At 54.2% G+C, this 20,995-nt stretch overlaps 8 protein-coding genes across 8 annotated transcripts; 4 read left to right on the forward strand and 4 right to left on the reverse strand.

Annotated features, from left to right (window-relative positions):
- Positions 1-684: 684 nt before the first annotated feature.
- Positions 685-2,010, forward strand: KRP23_14415 (uncharacterized protein; the record flags this gene model as incomplete). Its single annotated transcript, XM_067885235.1, has 6 exons — positions 685-917; positions 994-1,067; positions 1,155-1,228; positions 1,333-1,605; positions 1,712-1,815; positions 1,893-2,010. The coding sequence occupies 6 exons, from the start codon at positions 685-687 to the stop codon at positions 2,008-2,010; spliced, it is 876 nt and encodes a 291-aa protein (XP_067737430.1).
- Positions 2,011-5,615: 3,605 nt separating this feature from the next.
- Positions 5,616-7,667, forward strand: KRP23_14416 (Protein-lysine methyltransferase METTL21D; the record flags this gene model as incomplete). Its single annotated transcript, XM_067885236.1, has 5 exons — positions 5,616-5,859; positions 5,931-6,210; positions 6,310-6,827; positions 6,938-7,104; positions 7,209-7,667. 5 exons carry the CDS (start codon positions 5,616-5,618, stop codon positions 7,665-7,667), a joined length of 1,668 nt encoding a protein of 555 aa, XP_067737431.1.
- Positions 7,668-9,866: 2,199 nt separating this feature from the next.
- KRP23_14417 (Myb-like protein J) lies at positions 9,867-10,922 on the forward strand (the record flags this gene model as incomplete). Its single annotated transcript, XM_067885237.1, has 1 exon — positions 9,867-10,922. The coding sequence occupies one exon, from the start codon at positions 9,867-9,869 to the stop codon at positions 10,920-10,922; it is 1,056 nt and encodes a 351-aa protein (XP_067737432.1).
- A 682-nt stretch (positions 10,923-11,604) lies between these two features.
- Positions 11,605-12,084, forward strand: KRP23_14418 (uncharacterized protein; the record flags this gene model as incomplete). Its single annotated transcript, XM_067885238.1, has 3 exons — positions 11,605-11,755; positions 11,836-11,992; positions 12,048-12,084. The coding sequence occupies 3 exons, from the start codon at positions 11,605-11,607 to the stop codon at positions 12,082-12,084; spliced, it is 345 nt and encodes a 114-aa protein (XP_067737433.1).
- A 327-nt stretch (positions 12,085-12,411) lies between these two features.
- On the reverse strand, positions 12,412-15,074 carry KRP23_14419 (V-type proton ATPase subunit a2; the record flags this gene model as incomplete). The annotated part of the gene is made up of 2 exons (XM_067885239.1): positions 12,412-14,558; positions 14,612-15,074. The coding sequence occupies 2 exons, from the start codon at positions 15,072-15,074 to the stop codon at positions 12,412-12,414; spliced, it is 2,610 nt and encodes an 869-aa protein (XP_067737434.1).
- Positions 15,075-16,405: 1,331 nt separating this feature from the next.
- On the reverse strand, positions 16,406-16,684 carry KRP23_14420 (uncharacterized protein; the record flags this gene model as incomplete). The annotated part of the gene is made up of 1 exon (XM_067885240.1): positions 16,406-16,684. One exon carries the CDS (start codon positions 16,682-16,684, stop codon positions 16,406-16,408), a length of 279 nt encoding a protein of 92 aa, XP_067737435.1.
- A 1,154-nt stretch (positions 16,685-17,838) lies between these two features.
- Positions 17,839-19,040, reverse strand: KRP23_14421 (Trans-1,2-dihydrobenzene-1,2-diol dehydrogenase; the record flags this gene model as incomplete). The annotated part of the gene is made up of 3 exons (XM_067885241.1): positions 17,839-18,512; positions 18,588-18,806; positions 18,875-19,040. 3 exons carry the CDS (start codon positions 19,038-19,040, stop codon positions 17,839-17,841), a joined length of 1,059 nt encoding a protein of 352 aa, XP_067737436.1.
- Positions 19,041-19,354: 314 nt separating this feature from the next.
- On the reverse strand, positions 19,355-20,392 carry KRP23_14422 (Trans-1,2-dihydrobenzene-1,2-diol dehydrogenase; the record flags this gene model as incomplete). The annotated part of the gene is made up of 1 exon (XM_067885243.1): positions 19,355-20,392. The coding sequence occupies one exon, from the start codon at positions 20,390-20,392 to the stop codon at positions 19,355-19,357; it is 1,038 nt and encodes a 345-aa protein (XP_067737437.1).
- Between the last annotated feature and the right edge of the window lie 603 nt (positions 20,393-20,995).

Below are 20,995 nucleotides of genomic sequence, written 5' to 3' on the forward strand. Positions count from 1 at the left end.
TAGCAAATTTCCTGAAGACGAATCGACGCTATTATCGATGGGAATTCTCCCAGGCAATGGTGCAGGCGGTTAAAAGATTGGATTTGTCCATGATTCATTGGCTGTTAGGCCATATTTCACGTTGTCCAGTATCGGAGGAAGTCGTGCGAGAGGCTGCCAAAGGTGGCCGGCCACCTATGGTGCTGCAACTTCTCGAAGCTGATAGCAGCCATTCAGGCATCCAATGGACTGATGAGGAGCTCTGTTCAATGTCTGACCAAAGCTGATCACTGGGAACTCATGGAGTAATTGCATGAGCGTGCAAGTACGGATGAAACGAGGGCTAACAACTGGAGATTGCTGTGACACAGAACAGTCTAGAGAGAGTCGAGTGGGTGATATCTAATGGCTTTGCCCTGTCAACGATTGGGAACGAGGATTGCCCCCAAGAAGAATGGGAAAGCTGCGCAAGACCGCGCGCATGAGGCCGGCCGTGAATCACGTCGAGATGCACCCGTGGCTCATGCGACCGTCGCTCGTGAAGTACCGCCAGGAGCACGACATCCTCATGCAGGTCTACTGACGAGGCCCTCGATGCATTTTTGCAGAAACCTTCACTCCTCGCTCTGGTTTTCATCCAATCCAAGCTCTCCATAGGTTCGGTCCTAGATCCTAGAAAGGCGTACTAGCATTCCACAATTTACCATGGACGACGACGACGTTCGGGCGCTGGCGGCGCTGCAGGTAAGCGGGGCACTGTCCGAGCGCATGCGACAGCGGGGAATGGCCACGTGTCCACACTGCTGCCAAGGGTTCGGTAGCGCCTCGCTCCCCATCCACGTGCGTCGATGCCGGGCGCTGCTTGCTTCGACCACCGAAGAGGACGCGGAGCAGGACAGGCCAATCAGAAGGAAGGAAGTGCGCTCGCTTGTGGATCTGTGCGTTGGCTTTCTCGCAATAATTGTTATTGTATTGGCATAAATGAATCATTATGTTATGAACGATTGAGGGCAGGTGTCTGCGGTTCGTCACGAAACACTTCGAGTCCGTGTGCATGGACAAGATCGTGGCCTTCCCAGAGGCCGAAGGTCTGTTGACAACCCCAGTCTCTCTAGTCGCTACACGTTGCATGCAGAGCCCATGACATTGAATCATTGCTGTGCTTGGTCCTGCAGCGGCTCTGATCGCGGCCATGCCGAGCAACTTGGTGCACCGGATGGTGGTCAACCTCGTCAAGGAGAGCAAGCAGGTGGGTGCATCGGAGAGTGACGCGATGTGGTGTATGGTTTTGCTGAGACCGGGGTGGTTTGGACTGCGATCTCAAGGTCAACCTTTTGATTTCAACGCCGACAGGTGAAGACGAAAAATCGAGAAAGTCGCGCTGCGATTGAAAACTTGGAGAACGCGTTGGACGGAGCCAGGCGTGACGTTTCGCAGCTAGAGTCGGCGCGAGACTGGGCGGCTATCAGTCGGGCTCGGATGGCCGAGCAGCAGCAAGTCGCAGAACGCCTCCAGCGCGAGCTGGAGGCCACGAAGACGACACTTGCAGCTGTCGAAGTTGAGAACCAGCGACTGAGATCGAAGGGCGAGAGTGCTGAGAAGAAGACACTGCGTCTGGAGGCGAAGGTGAGTGCAATGCTCGAAGTTAATCCGTTAAAGACGCAGAAGCCTACGCCATAGGACAAAGAGACAGATGCCTTATTTCTGCTCACCATTTTTTATTGCTGTGAAGATCAATGCATTGAACGCCGAGAAAGTGTCATTGAAAAAGGAGGCGAAAGAAGCTCAGCGACGTGAGATGGAGGCCACGCGGGAACTGGCGTCGACGCGCAAGTTGTCAGCCAACAGCACAGCAAACACTCGACGGAAACTCAGTTCTGGCAGATACCATCTGCTTCATGATAATAATCCAGGAAGGACTGCACAATGCCAAGGTGGCTTAGTATGCACACCTCAACCCCGGACTCGTACGATAAGCGTGACCAGGCCCCCGGTTATTGTCCGCAAACGTCCCTGCGCGGACGGATCTAAGATCCCGTACCCAGCATCAGCAAAATGTGCATGAACTGTAATACTGTAGACTACAGGAGTTAGCTACCTGTAGCTGGTTCATCAATCAACTGTCTCCACGAGTTGCTGTTCCGATTGATCAGAAGTTGCTGCATAAATATCGTCAAACCACTCCGTTATCTCAAGACAAGCCATGTTCCACCTCGAATTGGCCGCTAGACATGCCTTCAGTTCGTTCAGTCTTTCGTCGTCAAAACTGCTCGGGTAGTGGGCATGAAGAAAAAGCACCACCTCAAAATGGCCTGACACCATCGCTCGGATCAATGCTGAGGTGACACGAGTGCCAGCGCAATGGAAAAACAGCCACTGAACAATGCTCAAATGTCCGTTCGCTGCGGCCTCGTCCAAGGCTCTAGCAGTGCCGCCTTCCGATCGATTTCTATACAGCCATTGCACCACATCTAGATGCCCATTGCCAGCAGCGTTATCCATCGCTGCAGTCGTGCACCCCTCCCAACGATTCACATGCAACCACTTCACAATGTCTAAACGTCCAAAGGCTGCCGCGGCATCCATTGCGTTCGGCGTGCAACCTGCCTGTGAATTGACGTGCAGCCATTGCAGCATGACTAAGTCCCCATTAACTGCAGCGGCATCCATAGCTGCAGAGGTGCAGTCAACTGATGTGCGTGAGTGCAGCCACTGCAAAATAGCAAGTTGTTTCCCATAGACAATGTGAGGCGGCGTTCGTGGATAGCACATAGTTGATGGTTTTGTGGCCGCGTGATCCATAGCTGAGCTTGTAGAGCCTTCGCAGCGATTCAAATGTAGAAATTCCACAACCTTCAGATGGCCGTTGCTTGCTGCAAGATTCTTGGCAGCCGCAGTGCAGCCTTCGGACCGGTTTTTGTGTAGCCATTTTATTACAGTGAGATGTCCATTTGCAGCAGCACCATCCAACGCAGCAACGGTGCATCCCTCCGAACGATGCTTATGCAAGTATTTCACAATGCTCAAATGCCCATTGGAAGCAGCAGCATCCATTGCTGTAGTCGTGCATCGAATAACTTGGTACATAAAATTCGTAGCTTTTTGTGTCGTTTTGCGTCGTTTTCGAGACGTGATATCAATGGCCTGTAGAAACTGAAGCACTTCCATATGACCATTTTGAGCAGCAACATCCATCGCAGTACTGGCACAAGGCCCATCTGCAAGCATTTCCTGCTCTTGGTCACAAAAGAGGTCAACACTTGGGTCTCGTAAATATCGAACAACGAGCCACTCAACTAACTCCACATTGCCATATTTTGCAGCCTCAAACATGGCTTTCGACCGCTCGTATGGCAGATCAAAGGCATCCATGTAGGTAGTCAGCCACTCCAGCACCGAGAGATGCCCCCCTCTGCTTGAAGTCGTAACAGCATCGCCGAGAACACTGCGTACGCCATTCATTTTAGCCTCAGGACGCGACAGCAACCACCGCACAAACGCCAGGTCGCCAATTTTTGCTGCTTGTATTATTGCTGCGCCAGCTATATCTGCAACATTGCCATGAGCACCGTCCAGCAAAAAACGAATAATTTCCGTTCGAATTTGCCACTCGGCTTCCGAGCAGCCTGCAAAATTAAGTTCCCCCACGCCATAGCCAACTGCAATAGCCCACTTAACTTGCTCCAAATTGTTCTGGACAACAGCAGCACCTACCAACTCAGTATTCCGTTGCTTGACCTCCCACGTAGCTTTCGGTCGTTCATGTAGCCATCTCACCACATCCCAGTGGCCTTGATTTGCAGCTTCATTCAAACTTTTGAAGCTCATTTCAATGCTCCCGTGCGTTCGATCTCCATCCAACAATTGCAACACCCCCAATTGACCTCTTCGTGCTACTTCCTCCACAACTTCTTTGATGATTGGGCACGAAGCGAAATGACTCAAAAGCCACTGGATCATACACAAATCCGCTCTGCGAACAGCTTGGATCATGGCCTGGGAGAACTCCCACTTGTAGTAATGAGGCTCGGTATGTAAAAGTTTGGCTACACTCCAGTAGTTGGTACTAGCGTTAAGATCTCGGATATTTCTGGACCACACGAAATTGAGCAGCGCCAAGGACCCGGCGCGACTCCATCGACAGGCTTGGGCGAGAGACATGTCCGAGACGAGGAAGTCCGACAGACGAGCAGCTACCTTTCCTTGCTCACTGACCGGCAACTTGTGCCGCAGGAGGAAGATCGCGATCGTGAGTTGCATTTTGACATGCAAGTGAGAGAAAATCTGGCGCGTGATATTGGTTTAGGGAGAAATGTATCCATTTTATGTTGAAGTGAATGATGATAATGAAATTATGATACATGTACATGCCGATTCACGTGAAACCATTCGACAACATGCAAACCCAAGCCAGCAGCCAATTCCATTGCTTGGTGGATGCACTCGTCCGTCGTATGTACATGCAACCACTGCAGCGCTGTCCATATACATTTTTCTGAGGTGCGGGAATGTAACCACTGGAGGATCGCCGAGTCGTCTCTCGTTGAACATTTTACGTGCAATGTCAACGCAGCACTGAAGTATCGCCTCGCTACATCATCCAGAGCCCCTCAACCGAATATATTTGCGCACGTTAGTAAGCCGTTGAAGCTCGGCTTTGATGGACCATCCAATAGGTTTCCTTTTAGCAGACAAGATAACGTACTCGGGCTGACCCTTGATCGGGTCTCAGCCAGTGAATGCATGAGGGGTGACCCCAGTTTGGCTAGGTACTCGGGCGAGAGATTGAGCTTGGCAGATTCCAGGTTGCTGTTCAGGCGTTCGGAGTACACAACGTCACGAAGCCTGAAGGCCACAAGCACTTTTCTAGGCGGCTCTAGTCTCGTCAGCAATCGAAACCAAAGCAGGGTTGTCCATCTTGGTAGGTCTCACCAGTGGCAGTACTACACGAGCGATGAACGCGGGTGCAGCTCCACCTGGTCCAAGGCAGCGCAATGTTGGGGGTCTAGTGTTGATAATGAAGGCACCAGTGCTAGTGGGCTCTCCCTTTGCGTCGACGAAATAATAGAGCACAATGGCTGTCGGATTTACTCCGCTGCTGCATCCTGGTCTATCCGATCTGTACGCGCACATTGATCTCAAGGTTTAGTGTCCAAAAATGTGACGAAATGATCACCCACTACACTTCTGCTCGAAGCTCGCAAAAAGCGTCCTCGAGGGGACTCGAACCCCCAATCCCCGCCTTCGGAGGGCGATGCCTTATCCATTAGGCCACGCGGACAGCACACAAGCGCCAGTCGTACTCGTTCAGAGCAGCGACATTGTCAATAACTTAAGCAGAAACAGGCTTCACAAGATCCGTTAAACCAATCGAATAATCCTTGGCAATACCAGCAGCACGACCTATTTCATTCCACGTGCAATATACCACCAACGTCTATAGACTATCAAACAAATGTGCTCCTAGTATCTGCAGCTGCAACTGCAGCTACGGCTTCAGCACTGCTTTTGAATCAGCACCAATGCTTGTCAATCAAAAGATACGCTCAACATTCCGTTATGTGGTGCACATCATTCGTGAAATGTCAGCGCCCCGATTCCTTTGGCTCTAGCACCGGTAGTCGCTGCGTAATACAATGGACGAAGTCAAAGCGCTCCAGACACAAGGCAATGCTCTCTATGCCGACGGGCGCTACGACGCCGCGCGAACGAGTTACACGCACGCAATCGAGCTACTAACTGCAGGAGATGATAGGCCATCTTCTGGCGCGCCTGAACCTGGCGACGCGGCCTCGTGGAAGGCTCTGACGGCCTCGCAATTGCACTCGAATCGCGCGCAGACCGCCATCCAGGAGCGCGACTTTGCTGCTGCACTCCACGGTACGCTGCACCTTGTGCTACAATAATTACACCTTTAAACAACTGCAAAATATAATGTTTGTCATCTCCAGACGCTACGCAGGCACTCAAGCACAACCCAAGGAACGAGAAGGCGCTCCTACGTAAACTCGTGGCGCTGGAGAACCTAGAGAGATTCGAGGCGGCCTTGCAGTTGGTGAACAAAGTGCTCGACAACGGGGAGAAAGATGCCCCGACGGTTTTCCAGTACTGCGTGCCCGCTCGCCGTCGGCTGCGGAAGAATCTGGCGAAGGACCGCGAGGTGGCTGCCACCGAGGTCAAGCAGATGGGCAAGATGGTTCACGACAAACAGCAGCTCCGAGTTAACTTCGGGTACGTGGGGATCACGGGCACCAGCAGGCGCTTGCTTTGGAGGAACGGACACTTGGACGCTAAATTTTTATGCTTTCGTTCGTGCTTTTTTCGTGATAGATGTCTGCTGCCGTCGCAAGTTCCGCTGGACCAGTTTTTCGACGTGAATGTCAATATTGGCAACGAGTTTGGACTCTTCCGACGGGATTACGTAAGGAATGGAGAGCATATTTATCTGCAGTGCTCGTTGCGAAACAACACCGATGGCAGGTACAAGCTGGTGTTTCAGGAGCCATTGGACCCGTCGAATATTGGCGATGCGGGAAGTGCTGATGTGAATGGCAAGCTCGCGCTGAACGACCGAGGCAAGGCGAGCTTCCGGATTGCTGTTGTGGCCGGAGATGAAGCAAGCCAAACTTGCTCGTCGAACCCCGTCGCGCTTCAGATTGGCGTGCATGAGGCATCCAAAGCGACGTGGAACTTGTTTCCCGTCGTGTCATTACCCTTTACGGTTGTGCCTGTCGGTGGGGACCTGAAGGACGGAATCACGGGAGACCTCGGTGTGCATTGCTGCCGAGCTGTGGTGGGCGAAGGATTACAACATGATATCCTACTTGCCGAGTCACCTGGGAACCTGGGTACGTAGCATTGCTTCTCGTTTTGGGATGGTACGTGTAGTCAACGGGATGAGGCTAATGCTGGTTGGTGCTGCACTTGTGTCTCCTCGACCTATATGGCCGTTGTTCAGGCATCGGAGGCAAACTATGGGACTCGTGCTTAGTGTTAACGCGTTATCTATCTGCGCGGCAAGAACTACTCGTTGGAAAGCAAGTGGTGGAGCTTGGAAGCGGACTTGGCCTTGTTGGAATTTTTTGTGCCATGCTGGGCGCGCGGGTCACCCTCACAGACATGCAGGTACGCAAGCACCGGCTTGCTGCAACCTTTTGCTCGTGTATTCGAGGAGTAGATCCGACGTACTCATCATTGGTTTCGTCTTGGCGATGCTTACACGTGCATAGGAAGTTATCCCGTTGCTGGAGTACAACATCCGCTTGAACTTTCACGAGTCGAGCGAAGCACGTCCGTCAGAGAGCTCTGTTAAAGGAGACGTTGCTGTGCTCCCTGTTGCAAGGCCGCATCTTTGGGGAGAGCCTCCGCGCGATCTGCCGCCGCAACCAGACGTGCTCGTGCTCTCAGACGTTGTATACGATCCGGAAGGATACGCGCCGCTCGTGGCATCTCTCAAAGCGCTAGCCGCTACGCCGGAGACGCTGGTGCTGATGGCGCATCGCTCCCGCAACCCGATGGAGCACCAGTTCTTTGACCTGCTGTCGCAGAGCTTCTCGTGCGAGCAGATCGACTGGCTTTTCACCGAGAAGGCCGCCCCGAAAGCACCTCCAGCTGGCGGACCACCGAGTGCAGAGCAAGCTCTTCAAGACGTGACAATTTTCGTTATTCGACGGCTGGCAACGCAGTGACCGGGCTCGGCCCGCAATCGACCACTACACTATAGCGCTCCGAGGTGCTGCTGGTAAAGGAGTCCGCATTGACGCCACCGATGGGCAGGAGTGGGAGCCAACGACAGAGCAAACACGCGAGTTGTCTCCTGAAGTTGACGAGGACACGAAGTGAGACGAAGACGCAGCAGAAAAAATACTTGGCGGCGTTGGTCAGGCGCAAAGTAGGAGTGGAGGTGACCGACCTGTCAGTGCATAGAGCATGAGCGTGAATAAGAAGGCCGCTTCAACGTGGACTTGGGGCCGTGGGGCCCTGGTGACCTCATTGACGAATCCGGCTCTAGCGCGGCTACTTGTCGCTGGCGAGTTACGAAGAACGGTTAGTCAAACCGGCTCACACGCAGTCTATTGTACACGGCGCCGTTCATTGACCCGCCACGACAGACTTGACCGAATCTTCGGCAAAGGAGACCCTCGCCCACACCATGATCTGATGGTCCGCCCAAGCAACCAAGCAAGGCGTTTGTCACAGTTGTGCTTTCGTTGGACTTATCGTTGAAGAGTGCTGAGCGGTCGTGCGGCGATTTCGCGACGGCATTCCCACATTGCTGTTGCTAACTGCGCGAGCAATGATAGAGGGCGCTTTCGATGTCGGCAAAAGATCTAGAGAGCTTTACGATCGTCAAAGACCGGGCTGAGCCGCCCCGCTTTTCCGATGCTCGCGCGCAGTGGAGCGAGAAGGGGCTAACTCGATCTCGAACGTGGGACTTGAGGGGGCAACAAGTTGATGCAAGCGTCAGAAAGGATGTGTAGTAACATTTGTGGCATCGGAAGTTGACCAAGCTGTTGCTGTGCGAGTGCGATGGGGAACACTTGGTTGCTCCGATTGCACCCGATGGTGTTGGCCGTCGTCCGAGCACGTGCTGCTTTTGAGCTATGCAGGTGGGACGCCCAATCTCCGCATCTTTCATCCCAGTAGCGGGAAGCTCCAGGTGGAGCAAAAGCTCAGCAGAGAGAGCGCGCCTCCAGCTGGAGTGGCCATCTGCGGTGTAGTGGCGATCAAGTTCGCATCGCAAAAATTCGTGCGCGGGGCACTTACATCGCCGGACTTCGCAAGCTTCGTCACGGCAGAGTCCGCGCATGTCCCCACCAGGACGAGACGACACCGCGTCGGCCGCTGCCTGGCATCCCACGCCCGCGGGCACTTTTGCCGTCGGTTTGCCGTTGCCCCTGGTCAGGCAGAGCCTGAGACTGCCCCGTGCAAAAACGGCAACTTCGACTGATGGCAGTGTGATGGCCGTAGGATACGGACATCACACTGTACGAGCGCATGCAACCATGATATAGCGTGAGCTGTTTAACACGCTAGTATCTAACTGCGTCGAATATCGGCATATTACCTATGCTCCGTAATATTTGCAGGGTTACCGCTTGTCCTCGCTATGCGCGTCGTCCGTTTCAACGTGGCACACTGATTGACACGCTCGTTGCCACTGTACCACCTGTTGGCTCGCCATCTTGTTTCCTGGCAACGAAAACAATCAAAAACTGGGCGCCCGGTTCAGCAAAATGTGAGCTTTGCGCTGGGCCCTGTCCGTCGTGACCGGCCTCGGTGCTCGGCTGGGTGGACCAACAGCTCCGGGCATTACGAATGCTGGATTTTGCGCGGCCCCGAGCAAACGAAGCGCCTCCTCTTTCCTCCCTCACGCACTGACAAGCGACGGCTTTTTGGTGGGCCCCAGCGGCTCGTCCTCGATTTCTTGAGCGCGTTGTCCGACGCAGCTCCCTCCAACTTGGGCGGAGCAAACTCATAGACAGTGCAAGCACAGAGATGCCAGCCGGCGCAGTCACGCACGCGGGCTGCGCTATCAGCAAAGTATCACGGCTGTCAAGCGTTTGTGCCACCGCTGCAACCAGACACAGGAGAGGGGCCGAGAAAAGCAGGGAACGGATCAAGCTGTTCATTCTCGAATTTCACTGCTGCGGGACCAACGATCAGTTGTAGAAACCACCAGTACCACACAGTCGCCGATCAACGCGACTACCAGACTCCCCGATCCGACAGACTCTTTTTTTCGTCTTCGGTAGCAACCAGACCACCTGACCTACTTACCTCATATACACTCAACGAATCGCGGCATACTCCAGTCAGTTTGCTGTCGACTCACTCCAACTTTCACCCAACAAGTAACAAACCAAAGTACTTTCATGTCATTCGGAATGGCCGAGCGGCAGCAACTGCGCGCCCACGAAGACAAGGAGCACCACAACGACGTCAAGGGCACCACAGCAAACGACGAGTACGACGACTTCCGGCTGTCCACTTCGTCCATTCCCGAGCTGGACCGCAAGGACTTGCTGATCGTAAAGGACGGCACCGTGCGCGTCGCCGAGTCCCTAGACCGGGAACAGCAGCAGCTGGACGCCAATGGAGAAGTCGTCAAGGCTTCGGGCACGTGGACCAAGATTGAGCACGAGCGCTTTCTGCGCGCAATGGAAACGTTCCCCAAGGGGCCCTGGAAGGCCATCGCCGAAATGGTGGGCACCCGCACCGTGCGTCAAACGCAGACGCACGCTCAAAAGTACCGGGAGAAGATGGCACGCCGCATGCGCGGTCTCCGCAACCGGAACGGCACTCTTCAGTCTCCACCGATGTCTGCCGGCATTACCGCCCCAGGTGTGCTGAGGTACTCTCAACCGACTGTGTCTCCCTACGTTAACGTGCACACGCGCGTCTACCACCACTCGCCCCACCCCGGCGCAATGGGGTTCATGACTCCGGTCCCCACTCACCTTGTGAGTGCCCCGATGGCAGCAACTCCCCTTGGCCTTGCGAGAACGACCTCGCTGCCTGCCATGCCCATGAGCAACTCACTACAACACCCGTATCTCTCCAGTGCTATGGCGACTTCGGTTGCTATGGCTACCGCCGAGTTCAACAACCTCAGCACGTCTACGATCTCCAGTGCGTTCATCGGCAACGCTAACTACCCGTCGTCATGGGAAACCAACGCTGTCAAGGAGACCGTCCCCGACTTTGACGAGTCTATGGACTTCCTCATGGATGTGTACTCGACCAACCCCAACCAGATCAACTCCTCGGCGCCCCCGGCATCTTCCACGATGACCGTCACGCCGACCGCGTGCATCCCTCGCACCCCACAGACACCGACGCTGTCGCTCGCCACCAAGCGACACCCAGGCTACGGGTTTGTCCAGGAACCGCAGACGAAGCACGTGCGGCATTTGAGCCACGAGCACAACAGTGTCAACTGAGAGCAGGAGGCGAAAGGCGTGTAGTTTTGAACCGTTTAAATTATTTGCGTTATCTTTCTAAAGTATCGTTCAAATCGAACCGTGCTGTGCATGCTCCTTGGCCATTGCGTGTCGCCCTAGGCAGTGCTAAGCAGCCATACGCCAGCCTCAGCTATAAGCTTAAGAGTCCAACTTAGGTTTTCCTACCTTGCAGTGGTGCTAACTACTGAAATCATTGACGACAACATCTCGTCCTTTTTGTAAGACCCATGCTACGTTGGTCACGCCAACCACGGAAACGGCAGCAGAGTTGATGTCGACGTTGCTACCCACTGGACACAAGTGCTCGTCGAAGTTGACGACTGGGGATAAAGTCTCGCCTTCAGGCCAGCGCCACACGGTCTCAACGCCTAAGCGGAATCATGCTGGTCGTGGCGCCAGAATTTACTCACATTCGCCACCGAGGACCAAATATTCACTTGCCGCACACGAATCGCTTGCCTCACGTTGAAGAGAACAAGGTGCTGTTCAGCTGAAGAGAACGGGTACCGCTGAAGAACAAGGAATTTCTAGAGCACTGATATGAGTTAACTTGCAACCCGCGGTACCGTATCAACATCCAAAATGTGGTGTTGCATTTTGACACTGACTACTGTACAGTTCATCCAAATGCAGCCTCACATAGACACCCAGCAAAAGGACCATGAGCTCGACGCCCGCTGCCAACACCCCGCGCGCCCCGCAGCGTCTCACCCTGGAGGAGAAAATCTGGATGGACCGTCGACGGAGCGACCTCGAGTACTGCTCGAGCGTGGGAGGTGCCATGGGCGCCGCCGTGCTCGCCGCCGCCACCAGTACACAACACCACGAATTATTACGAGTTGTGCACAAGTTTAATCCTCACATTTGTGCTTGGTGTTGTGCTGCAATTCAGCGCTGGGTCCGTTCCCGAAGCGCGTGCAATTCTTTGCCATTGCTGGCGGCGTCCTCATTGGCGGAGGAGCCGGATACCTCTACGCCGACAGCAAGGCTCTCGACCGGGTGCAGGACCTGAGCGCCAGCAGCAACCTGCGCAAACAAGTCCAGCAAATGTGAGCTGCACTTGGTGGGTAGAGTAGAGCAAGAGCTGATGTTTTTGTTTTCTAGCGAGATGGAGAAGAAGGCGTCCAAGGCGTCCAAGTAATAGACGAGGGTGGATGGCACCACCTTTTCACCAAGTGGAGAGGATACTGCAAGGAGATGGACGTGACGAGGAGAGAGAAGCCAACGCGGGGATCAAAAGCTAGCAAGTCCTATTATAAAAAGGGAAGACGCGTACGCTTCCATATGCACCGCAGACCTGTTCCTTCTCCTGCCTCCTTCTCTTGCTATAAGTGCTCAGTGTCTGCTTCAACTTCAGGTTCTCTTTTTCTGAGCCAACCACCTGCGAATCGGTGGGTGGGGGTTTCGTGTCGGATCTTGCTCTTCGGGCGGGGTCGACTTTCGAGACTCCACTCAATTCACTTGCTGTCTAGACCTGCTGCGAGTCCTTGATCGTCTGCTTGAACGAGAACGGGTGGAACTTGTAGCCGTCAGCCTTGTAGAACTTGTTCTGGAACTCCACCCAGTGCAGGCGCAGCGCGTGCAGGAAGCACTCCAGCACATCCATGGCCAAAATCACACCGAACGTCGTCGCCGCGAACACGCCAAAACCGATGAAAATGGCGATGAACGAGTCACTGTTGATGGTAGACAGCATCGTCTTCTCCCAGAACACGGTGGCCAGCTCCGAGTGAGCCAGACTCAGGGCCCACAGACGCAGATACGACGCAGTGTTCGACACCATGCCCAGCACAAACTCAATGGTTTCAATGCCCTGGTGAATGACCACTTCGCCGAACTCGAACTCCTCACCGTGACCACCGTGGCCTCCAGAGTTGCCGTGGTGCTGCGTCACCAAACGCTCCTCAGCTTCGTCATCGAAGTCTACGTGGTGGCTTACAGGTGGTGCCGTGCGGTCGTGCTGAATCTTCAGGTAGATGGGCTTGATGAGAAGCATGGCCGGCACCGAGACGAATGCCATCATTAGCAGCGTCTGTTGAGTCTCAAGCTGGCCCTCGTAAAGCGGGTCCACCACGTTGCCAGGCGCCAGCGCGATATTGATAAGCGTGTTCACAAGCGAAGGCGGACGGCAACCAGTGTGCTCGCCAGCGTAATTGTACGGGCACACCTCGTGCTTCATGCGCTCAGTCCAGTTAATGCTCCACTTCATCACAATCAGCACAATCATGTAGCAGAAGAGCGAGACGGCGAATACGATCTGGGGCACGAACTCGAAGAAGAAGGTCGAGTAGTCACGGAAGTAGATGTTGTTCCAGCCCTTGAGGAGGATACCGAACGTCATCTGGATGATGCCGAAGATGACGGAGATCTTCATCTTGAACGAGTTGAAGAACAGCAGCTCGTTTGAAGACGTCTTCCAAACTGGATCCAGCCCCATCGCGTACACGTTATCTCCAGCAGATACGTCTGTGGCGTTGACGTACGTCATCTTGCCGTCAATAATGTATTCAGCCACACACTTCGCCTCACGGTCGTGAGACTCAAGGCAGTCCGGGTACGCGAACTTGGAGCCGAACAAGTTCAGCGGCAGTGAGAAGAAATCGTTGTAAATGAGACCAGCGTACATGGCGAAGGCGCCCATCATAAACAGCATGTATCGGCCACCGTAAATCGACGCCGTCATTTCGCCCATGCTTCCTGGGTGCTCGAGGCGGCGCTCCGTCAGGATCAAATACAGTCCAAAGAGCAGCACGCAGAGGCCGTGGCCAATATCGCCGTACATGACGCCGAAAAGGAACGGGAACGTCACAGCCGTGAACACTGACGGATTGACCTCGCGGTATCGAGGGCAACCGTACGTCTCCACGAAGGCCTGGAAGGCATCTGTGAACTTGTTCGTCTCGAAGTAAGTGGGCGGCACAGGCCACGGCTTGGCCACACTGTCCACAAGAGACGGCATGGACTTGTCATCCGCCGCTGTGTGCGCTCGCGTGACAGCACGACGCACGCTTGACAGCGCCTCCTTAATGACCCAACCCTCAGCACGCAGCATGCCACTTACGTCAGCACGGAACATGTTGAGTGCGTGGTACGTAGCCTTTTCCTGCAAGACCGACCACTTCCAGGACTCGAGCGTCTCTGCAAGGTCGCGGCACAGCAGCACGCAGCTCTCACGGTTGCGACGCAAAATGTGGCTGCTCTGGTTGAGCTCGCCTGCGTTGCTCTGGATCAGGTGCGCAATAGCAGCGCGGTCGTCCATGGGGGGCAGCGAGTACAGCCGCGCGTGGAAGGCGTCACAGATTTTGCGCAGCTTGTTCTCAATAAAAGTCGACTGGAAGAAGATCACGAACGCGTGCTTGGTCACCGGTTGGCCATTGGTCGGATCCGCCAGGGGCTCCTCAATGGGGGAGAACCGCGTGAAGCAGTTGCCGCGAGTGGTCCGGAAGATCATCCGCTCAAACTTGAGTCTCTCATCAGCCGGCACGACACCCGTCACATTGCGGAAGCGCAGTGTGGACGAGTCTTCTCCTCCCGCTCCAGCGGACGCCTCCACAAAACTGTATCCCCCAGACCTCGAGCCTGTCCGCGAAGTGCGACGAGCCTGCACCTCAGGAACTAAAAAAAAAGTCAGCAACAGTAAAAATACTCACACAAAATAACCAACTCACTCTCAATCTCAAAGAACTCTCCGGCCCTCGAGATGATTTCCTGCAGCTCTTTGCGCTCGTTGTACTCCCGCGTGAGCTTCTCATGCATCGAGTTGAGCTGCAGCAGCTCCTGCTCCTTGTCCTCCAGCAGCCGCTCGAGCGTGTCCAGCGCGCGGGCCGCCGTGTCCTGCGAGCCGTAGCGGATGTCCGCTGATCCTGCCAGGAACTGGTCGATGGAGCCCGCGGGCTTAGGTGTGATGCTGAACTTGGCCAGCTCCACCTCGAAGTACCGCAGCTTGCGCTCCATCTCGTCGCAGCGCTTGACGTAGTTGACGTAGCGCCGTTGGAAGGGCGTGAGCTCCGGGTTCAGATCCGTGAACTCCAGCACCCCCAGGTCGCCCAGCTTCTGCACGCAGTCGTGGGCCGCGTCCTCGTTCACAATGAGCGAGATGTACTCCATCTCGGCCGAGCGGAGCCACTTCATGGTGAAGCGTCTAGTGCGGGGAGTACGAGGCGGTAAGAGTAGGGAATCGTACGAGACGAACCGTGAGATCCAGCTGCGTCGAATGCACTGCCAGGGGGGCAAAGCGGAAGTGAAGCCGAACCGACAGCAACGCACGAAGCTAAGCTTAGCTTAGCCGGGAGGAAGCGCTTTGTGGGGCTTCGCGTCTTGTGCGCTTTTTATAGTTTCAGATAGGGGGGCGTACTTAACGGATTAAGTACGAAAGATTCTAAAAATAAGATCGCATTCTCTTTTTGAGGACAGTGAAGTGAGTGATGGGAGAAAAGTGACATGGATGGCTACATCCTACATGTTGAAGTGAGAGATGGCTACAGACCTTTGAGCGTCTTGACGATCGACGCGGTGGTCACGATGTGCTGGATCAGGGCTTGCATGTCCACTTTGCCGTCCTTGTTCTTGTTGTGCTCGACTTTGGCGTCGGTCTCGAACACCTTGAGGCTCTCGCTCCAGCACTATTCGCTCTCTGGATTCTTGCGCTCGGTCAGCAGACCGCGAGTTCCTGGTGGATTTCGTCCACGGATGGAGAAACCGAGCCAAAGCCGTCGGTTTCATGGAGTTTGCTGGTGCTGGAGCTCATGTTGTCGACGGCGCAAAACGTTGGAGCAGCGTTAACGTGTCCCGATCCCGCTAAGACGGCAACAACGAGAGACGCCACGCTGACGAGAGTAAATCCGCTTGTGTTTGGCTGAGAGGTTGGTAATTGAAGAGCGATAGCACAGCGGCGACTGTACTGAAAGGAAGGAGGATGGTGTTTTGGTCGCCATTAAGTGTGGGCGATTAAAAGTCTGGAGGTGACCCGTATACGTTGAATGCCTGCTGGCCCACAGTCCCCAGGTGCGTGCGTCTACATGTAGTGGGGAAGCAATTTGTTCTTACGTTCTAGCTGCAACCTATTCCGGCGACGTGGGGCCACCTACCACCTCACCTTTGAGGCATCTGGATAATGGATTTCGTTCAGCATGCTGCTAAGAAAGAGTGGTTTCTGGTGATGATGGAGAAAGGAATTGGTTTCGGTGAACTTCGGGGGGGGGGGGGGGGGGGTTATAACTTTCCGAAGAGAAGCGAATTCCGTCTCTCCCTGTTGAAAGTTGGGGTAGTTTTGTACCCTACGAGCCAACTACGCACGGTATTGCGTTGATGGCGAGCTAGCGCTCGTTCAACTCTTTTTGAAGCAGATTAAGGAAATAACCAGGAATGAACGTCAAACGTCAGGTATACTTTTCGCGTTACGGACTCGACGACGGCTACAACTCGTAGGCCTTACACCAACGTAGTTGATAAAGTCGACGGTGTTACTTGGTGAAAATGTCGACCTTCCAGCACGAGTTGAACTGGCAGATCGTTTTCTGGTAGCCATTGTTCTCTGGGCGGACGCCCTTTTCCTCCAGTCCAGCCAAGCTGCCGTCGATAGAATCGAGGGGAGCAGTCGATCCAGAGCCGTCAACCTCATCGAGCTTGCGAGTCTCCGAGCTAACGTCATTGATGCCGCGCAGAGCAGTCGTCGCGGTTGCGTCGCCAAAGATAAGGCCAGCAGTAAGGGCGGCAATGGTGATGCTAAGCGAGGTGCGCATGACGAGAGGTGTTTGAGGGGCTTGTGCTTCAGATAGGAAAATGAAAAGTGAAATGAGGCCTGCCTGGTCGAGGTGCAAACGTTAGGTCATTTCGGGTAGCACTTTTGTAGATCATCAAAGGGAAAAATGTACTCGTGGACCGCTGGCGTTGCTATGACGTACGGGCGTGACGTTTTCTGGGTGGCAAAACGCTAAGAGCCGAGCGACCACCTTTGCTTTGAAGCGAATGCAGTAATCAAGATGTTCTTGACATGTTTTCGTGTTAAACGTTCTTACGGCGCTTTAGTTGGCAAGTAGACGCACTTCCTCGAGTTGAATAAGCTGTTGAAGCATCGAACGTTCGCCTTCAAAGCTGAAATGGTGTGGGCGAGGCTGCTCGCACTGATGAGCTCTTGATTGCCAGAGGAAGACGAGTTTGTCTTGTGTTGCACGACAGCACCTCGCAGCATTCGAAGTTCTTGCGTTGCTCCAATGCCGGCGACAACTGCCACCCAGATAATCATGATGGTAGCCCACTTGGTCATACTGCGGGTGACGATCTTGGAGCGTGGATGCCTGATGCAGAGCGAATTGCCGACTGGTGCTCCTGTTCCACTACGTCTCGAGATCCAGCCCCAGCAGCTGCAGCGTCCACATCTTGTAGATGTTAGAGGCTCCGCCACCAGTGGCCCACCACATCTTGTGTGAGATTCCAGTGCTATCAGATATCACATGTCAAGGGTCTGTACTCCATAACAATCGATTCTCCAGGCCGCAATAGAGCAGAGCACCAGACATTTGTGTCGGCGTCATCTAATCCGTAGCAGTTCCGTTTTCAATCATGAAGTCTTTTTGCTATTAAAATAGACACCGATCAGAGCTGTATTATTGCGTATCTCCGCAGTGCTCCACACAATAGTTGTGCCACTCAAACAAACAAAAAGTTTGTCCCAGTGCAGAATCCATTCCTGTATGAACAATGCAAACACTGCAATTGGGCGATTAGTCATTCATATAGGACGCATCGCGATGAAAAGTGTTCAGGATGAAGGTGAATAGAAACCTTGTAGCGCGCCTACCTCCGGTGAATGCTCACTGTAAATAAATCATTCGGAGAAGCGAGCCGAAAAACACACTCTTAACCCTTTTAATACTGGACCACGAGTATGCTCTCCTTAGGCAGTAGGGTAAACTACTCCGATATTCTTTAGGATCTCGTCCATGATTTTCGCGATACCCAACGATTCCTCGAGTGGGTATTCTTCACAGTGTGATTGGCCACTTTGGATTGCCTTGATGACAGTCTCGGCCTCGTACACGAGAGCTTCCGAGCCTGGGTACTTGAATGGCGTGGCGATGTTCGGTGATGATGCTGGCCACGGGAACAGGACCGTCTTTTCTTGTTGCGAGCCGTTTTCGAGGAACTGCGTTAATTTGACCTCTGTCGCATTGTGGGCTGACGACGGAAGGTGAATTCTCCCTTTGCTACCCGTGATCGTGACGGAGTTGCCAAGCTCAGCTAAGGCGGTAAAGTTGATCGTGCCAAAGCGGTTCTCGCCAAACTCGAGGGTGGCTGAGCCATACACGTCGGCTCCTCCAGTGCTCAGCTTCCCAGTGGCAATGATCTTCGACGGATTGGTACCAAATACCATCGTAACGAATGACAACGGGTAGATCCCGAGACCAAGAAGCGTTCCATCACCCGACGAGCTACGAAAGTTCGCTTCGGTCTCCGAAGTCACAAAACCGAGGCCGAGGCCGCCGTGGATGTGGTGAACGTCGCCAATTTGCCCTTCTGCAATGAGCTGGCGAACGTATTTGATCGAAGGAAAGCAGCGCGTCCAAACCCCTGCAGAAAATTCATGGCACGAGATTGTTAGTCGAAAAAGCGAGCTACTTTAATGCTGATGTGTTGCTCTCTCACCTTCCATAAGAAAAAGCTTTTTGGTCTTGGCCAGCTCAATCACCGACGCTGTTTGCTTCGCATTCAACGTCATGGGCTTCTCGACTATCACGTGTTTGCCGTGATTCAATGCGAGCGCGATGTGCTCAGAGTGCACGAGGTGGATGGTGGCGACGTACACCACATCCACCTCTGGGTCAGCGCACAAGTCCTCGTACGACCCGTACGCGCGTGCGAAGCCTAGTCCAAGTGTCAAGACGATCAGTGGCAATACATTTGCAGAACTACCGCATTCACTGTCGACGTACCATGCGTCTTCGCGAACTTTTCAGCGGTCTCTAGAGATCGAGCTGCGCATGCAGACAGCTTCGCCTCCTCGCTGGTCACGCCTTTCAGGGCATTGGCAAAGTCGTTGGCGATGTTGCCACAACCGATGAACCCCCAGCGCAGCGGAGTTTGCGAGTCAGCACCCATTGAGATCACCCTCTTCACCAGGCACAAAACCCAATTGTGAGCTTGTCCAGCTACTTCTCGAGTGCAATTGTGGTTGAAGCTGGACCAGTTGGAAAACTTCCGATGAGTGTAGACTTGATTCGTGGTTGAAGCTGTTCCTGCTGCGCAATGATCGGATGCAATGTAGGCAGTGTACGTGCAGCCTTCCAGTCAGACGAGTAGGAGAACCAGAGATCACAGTCATTTCATGAACTCAACTTGTTTGGCTGTTCTGAACAACAACCGCAGCTTAAAGCTACGAGATGCAGCACATTAGCACTACCAACAGTAATGCCCTACTTGGTGTCCGCGGGGTACACGAGTCCGAGATCCTTGCGAATCTTGTCCATGATGGTCATGATCTGGAGCGACTCGTCCAGCGAGTACTCCTCGCTCTCGAGCTGCTTGCTCTGGATGGCCTTGACCACCGCCTCGACTTCATAGCGGAAGCCCTCCGAGCCGCCGTAGTTAAAGGTAGCACCAGGAGCTGGCGTCGGCCACGGGAACAGCGATTTGGACTCCTTCTGCGAGCCGTCGTCCAGGTACTTGGTCACCCTCACCTCCGTCGCCGTGTGGGCCGGCACGGGGAGGTGAATGCGTCCTTTACTGCCGACAATGGTGACGGTCTCTTCCATCGTGGCCAGCATCGTGTACTCGACAGTAGCGAAGCGGTTGCCACTGTACTCGAGCGTCACGGAGTTGTAAATGTCCACTCCTCCATCATTGAGCTTGCCGGCCGACGTGATCTTCTCGGGTTTGGCTCCAAACACCATCGTGGCAAACGCCAGCGGGTAGATGCCAACGTCGAGGAGGCCTCCTCCACCCAGTTCATTGTGCCACATTCTGGCGTTGTCGACGTCGAACGCGCAGCCAAAGGCCGCGTGCACGTGGTGGACGTCTCCGATCTCCTTGTCCGCCAGCAGTTGGCGCACGTGGCGGATGGCCGGGAAGAACCGGGTCCACATGCCTTCCATGAGGAAGAGCTTCTTCTCTCGGGCGAGGGCGATGGCGGCCGATGCTTGGGTGGCGTTCATAGCCATGGGCTTCTCCACCAGCACGTGTTTTCCGTGGCTCAGAGCCAGCACCGTGTGCTCGTAGTGCCACGGGTGCAGCGTGCCAATGTACACGACATCCACGTGGGCGTCCGACACCAGCGCCTCGTACGTATCGTAGGCTTTCGCGATCCCGTGCTGCTTGGCGAACGCCTGAGCGCTGGGCAGCGACCGGGCGGCGCACGCCTGGAACGTCACGTTGTCCAGGGATTTCATGGCGCTCACGAAGTCCGACGAGATGCGGCCGCAGCCGAGGAAACCCCAGCGGAGAGGGGCGCTCATGGTGTATGAGGTAAGCGGAAAATCTCAAAATGATGTGATACCGGTAGTATCGTATCCTGATCGTCAATTGAGAATTGATTTGTTATAGCGGATAGATGGAAAGATACTTGATTTTTGTAGGAAAGTGGAGAGTGTGACTTATAATCTGACTCATTTAGATGTTGGCTGCCAAGCAGATTCATCTGATCCGCCAAGGAAGCTGCTCATGCCTGCGAATGAAGGTTTACATGCACAGGTCGAGCTTGCGTCAAAACTCACCGCCAGTGACGGCATACATGTATCTTTTGCAGGTGTTGTGTCAGCATGATGGAGGCTTCAACCACGAATCAAAGGTGTTCCCTGCTTACGGTGTTGTTGTGCTTATGGGGCTTGAACGAAGTCGGCAGCTCCCGTTCACGGGACAAATATCCGAGATGCCATTGAAAATGGGCTCCGAGACAACTTACCAACGCCGATGTGTACGTCCTGCGCGTTCTCCTCGGTAGCTCCTAGCATTAGTAGAAGCCTCCTGCTTGCGTGGAGCTCTCGTCGAGAAAGACATCGCCTCCAGGATTTGTCAGCGTGATTAAAAGCTTCAACCACGAATCATTGCTGCAGGCAGCA

The sequence above is a fragment of the Phytophthora ramorum genome, assembly GCF_020800215.1.
Source record: "Phytophthora ramorum isolate Pr-102 chromosome Unknown Phyram_PR-102_s0021, whole genome shotgun sequence".
NCBI classification, from domain to species: domain Eukaryota; phylum Oomycota; class Peronosporomycetes; order Peronosporales; family Peronosporaceae; genus Phytophthora; species Phytophthora ramorum.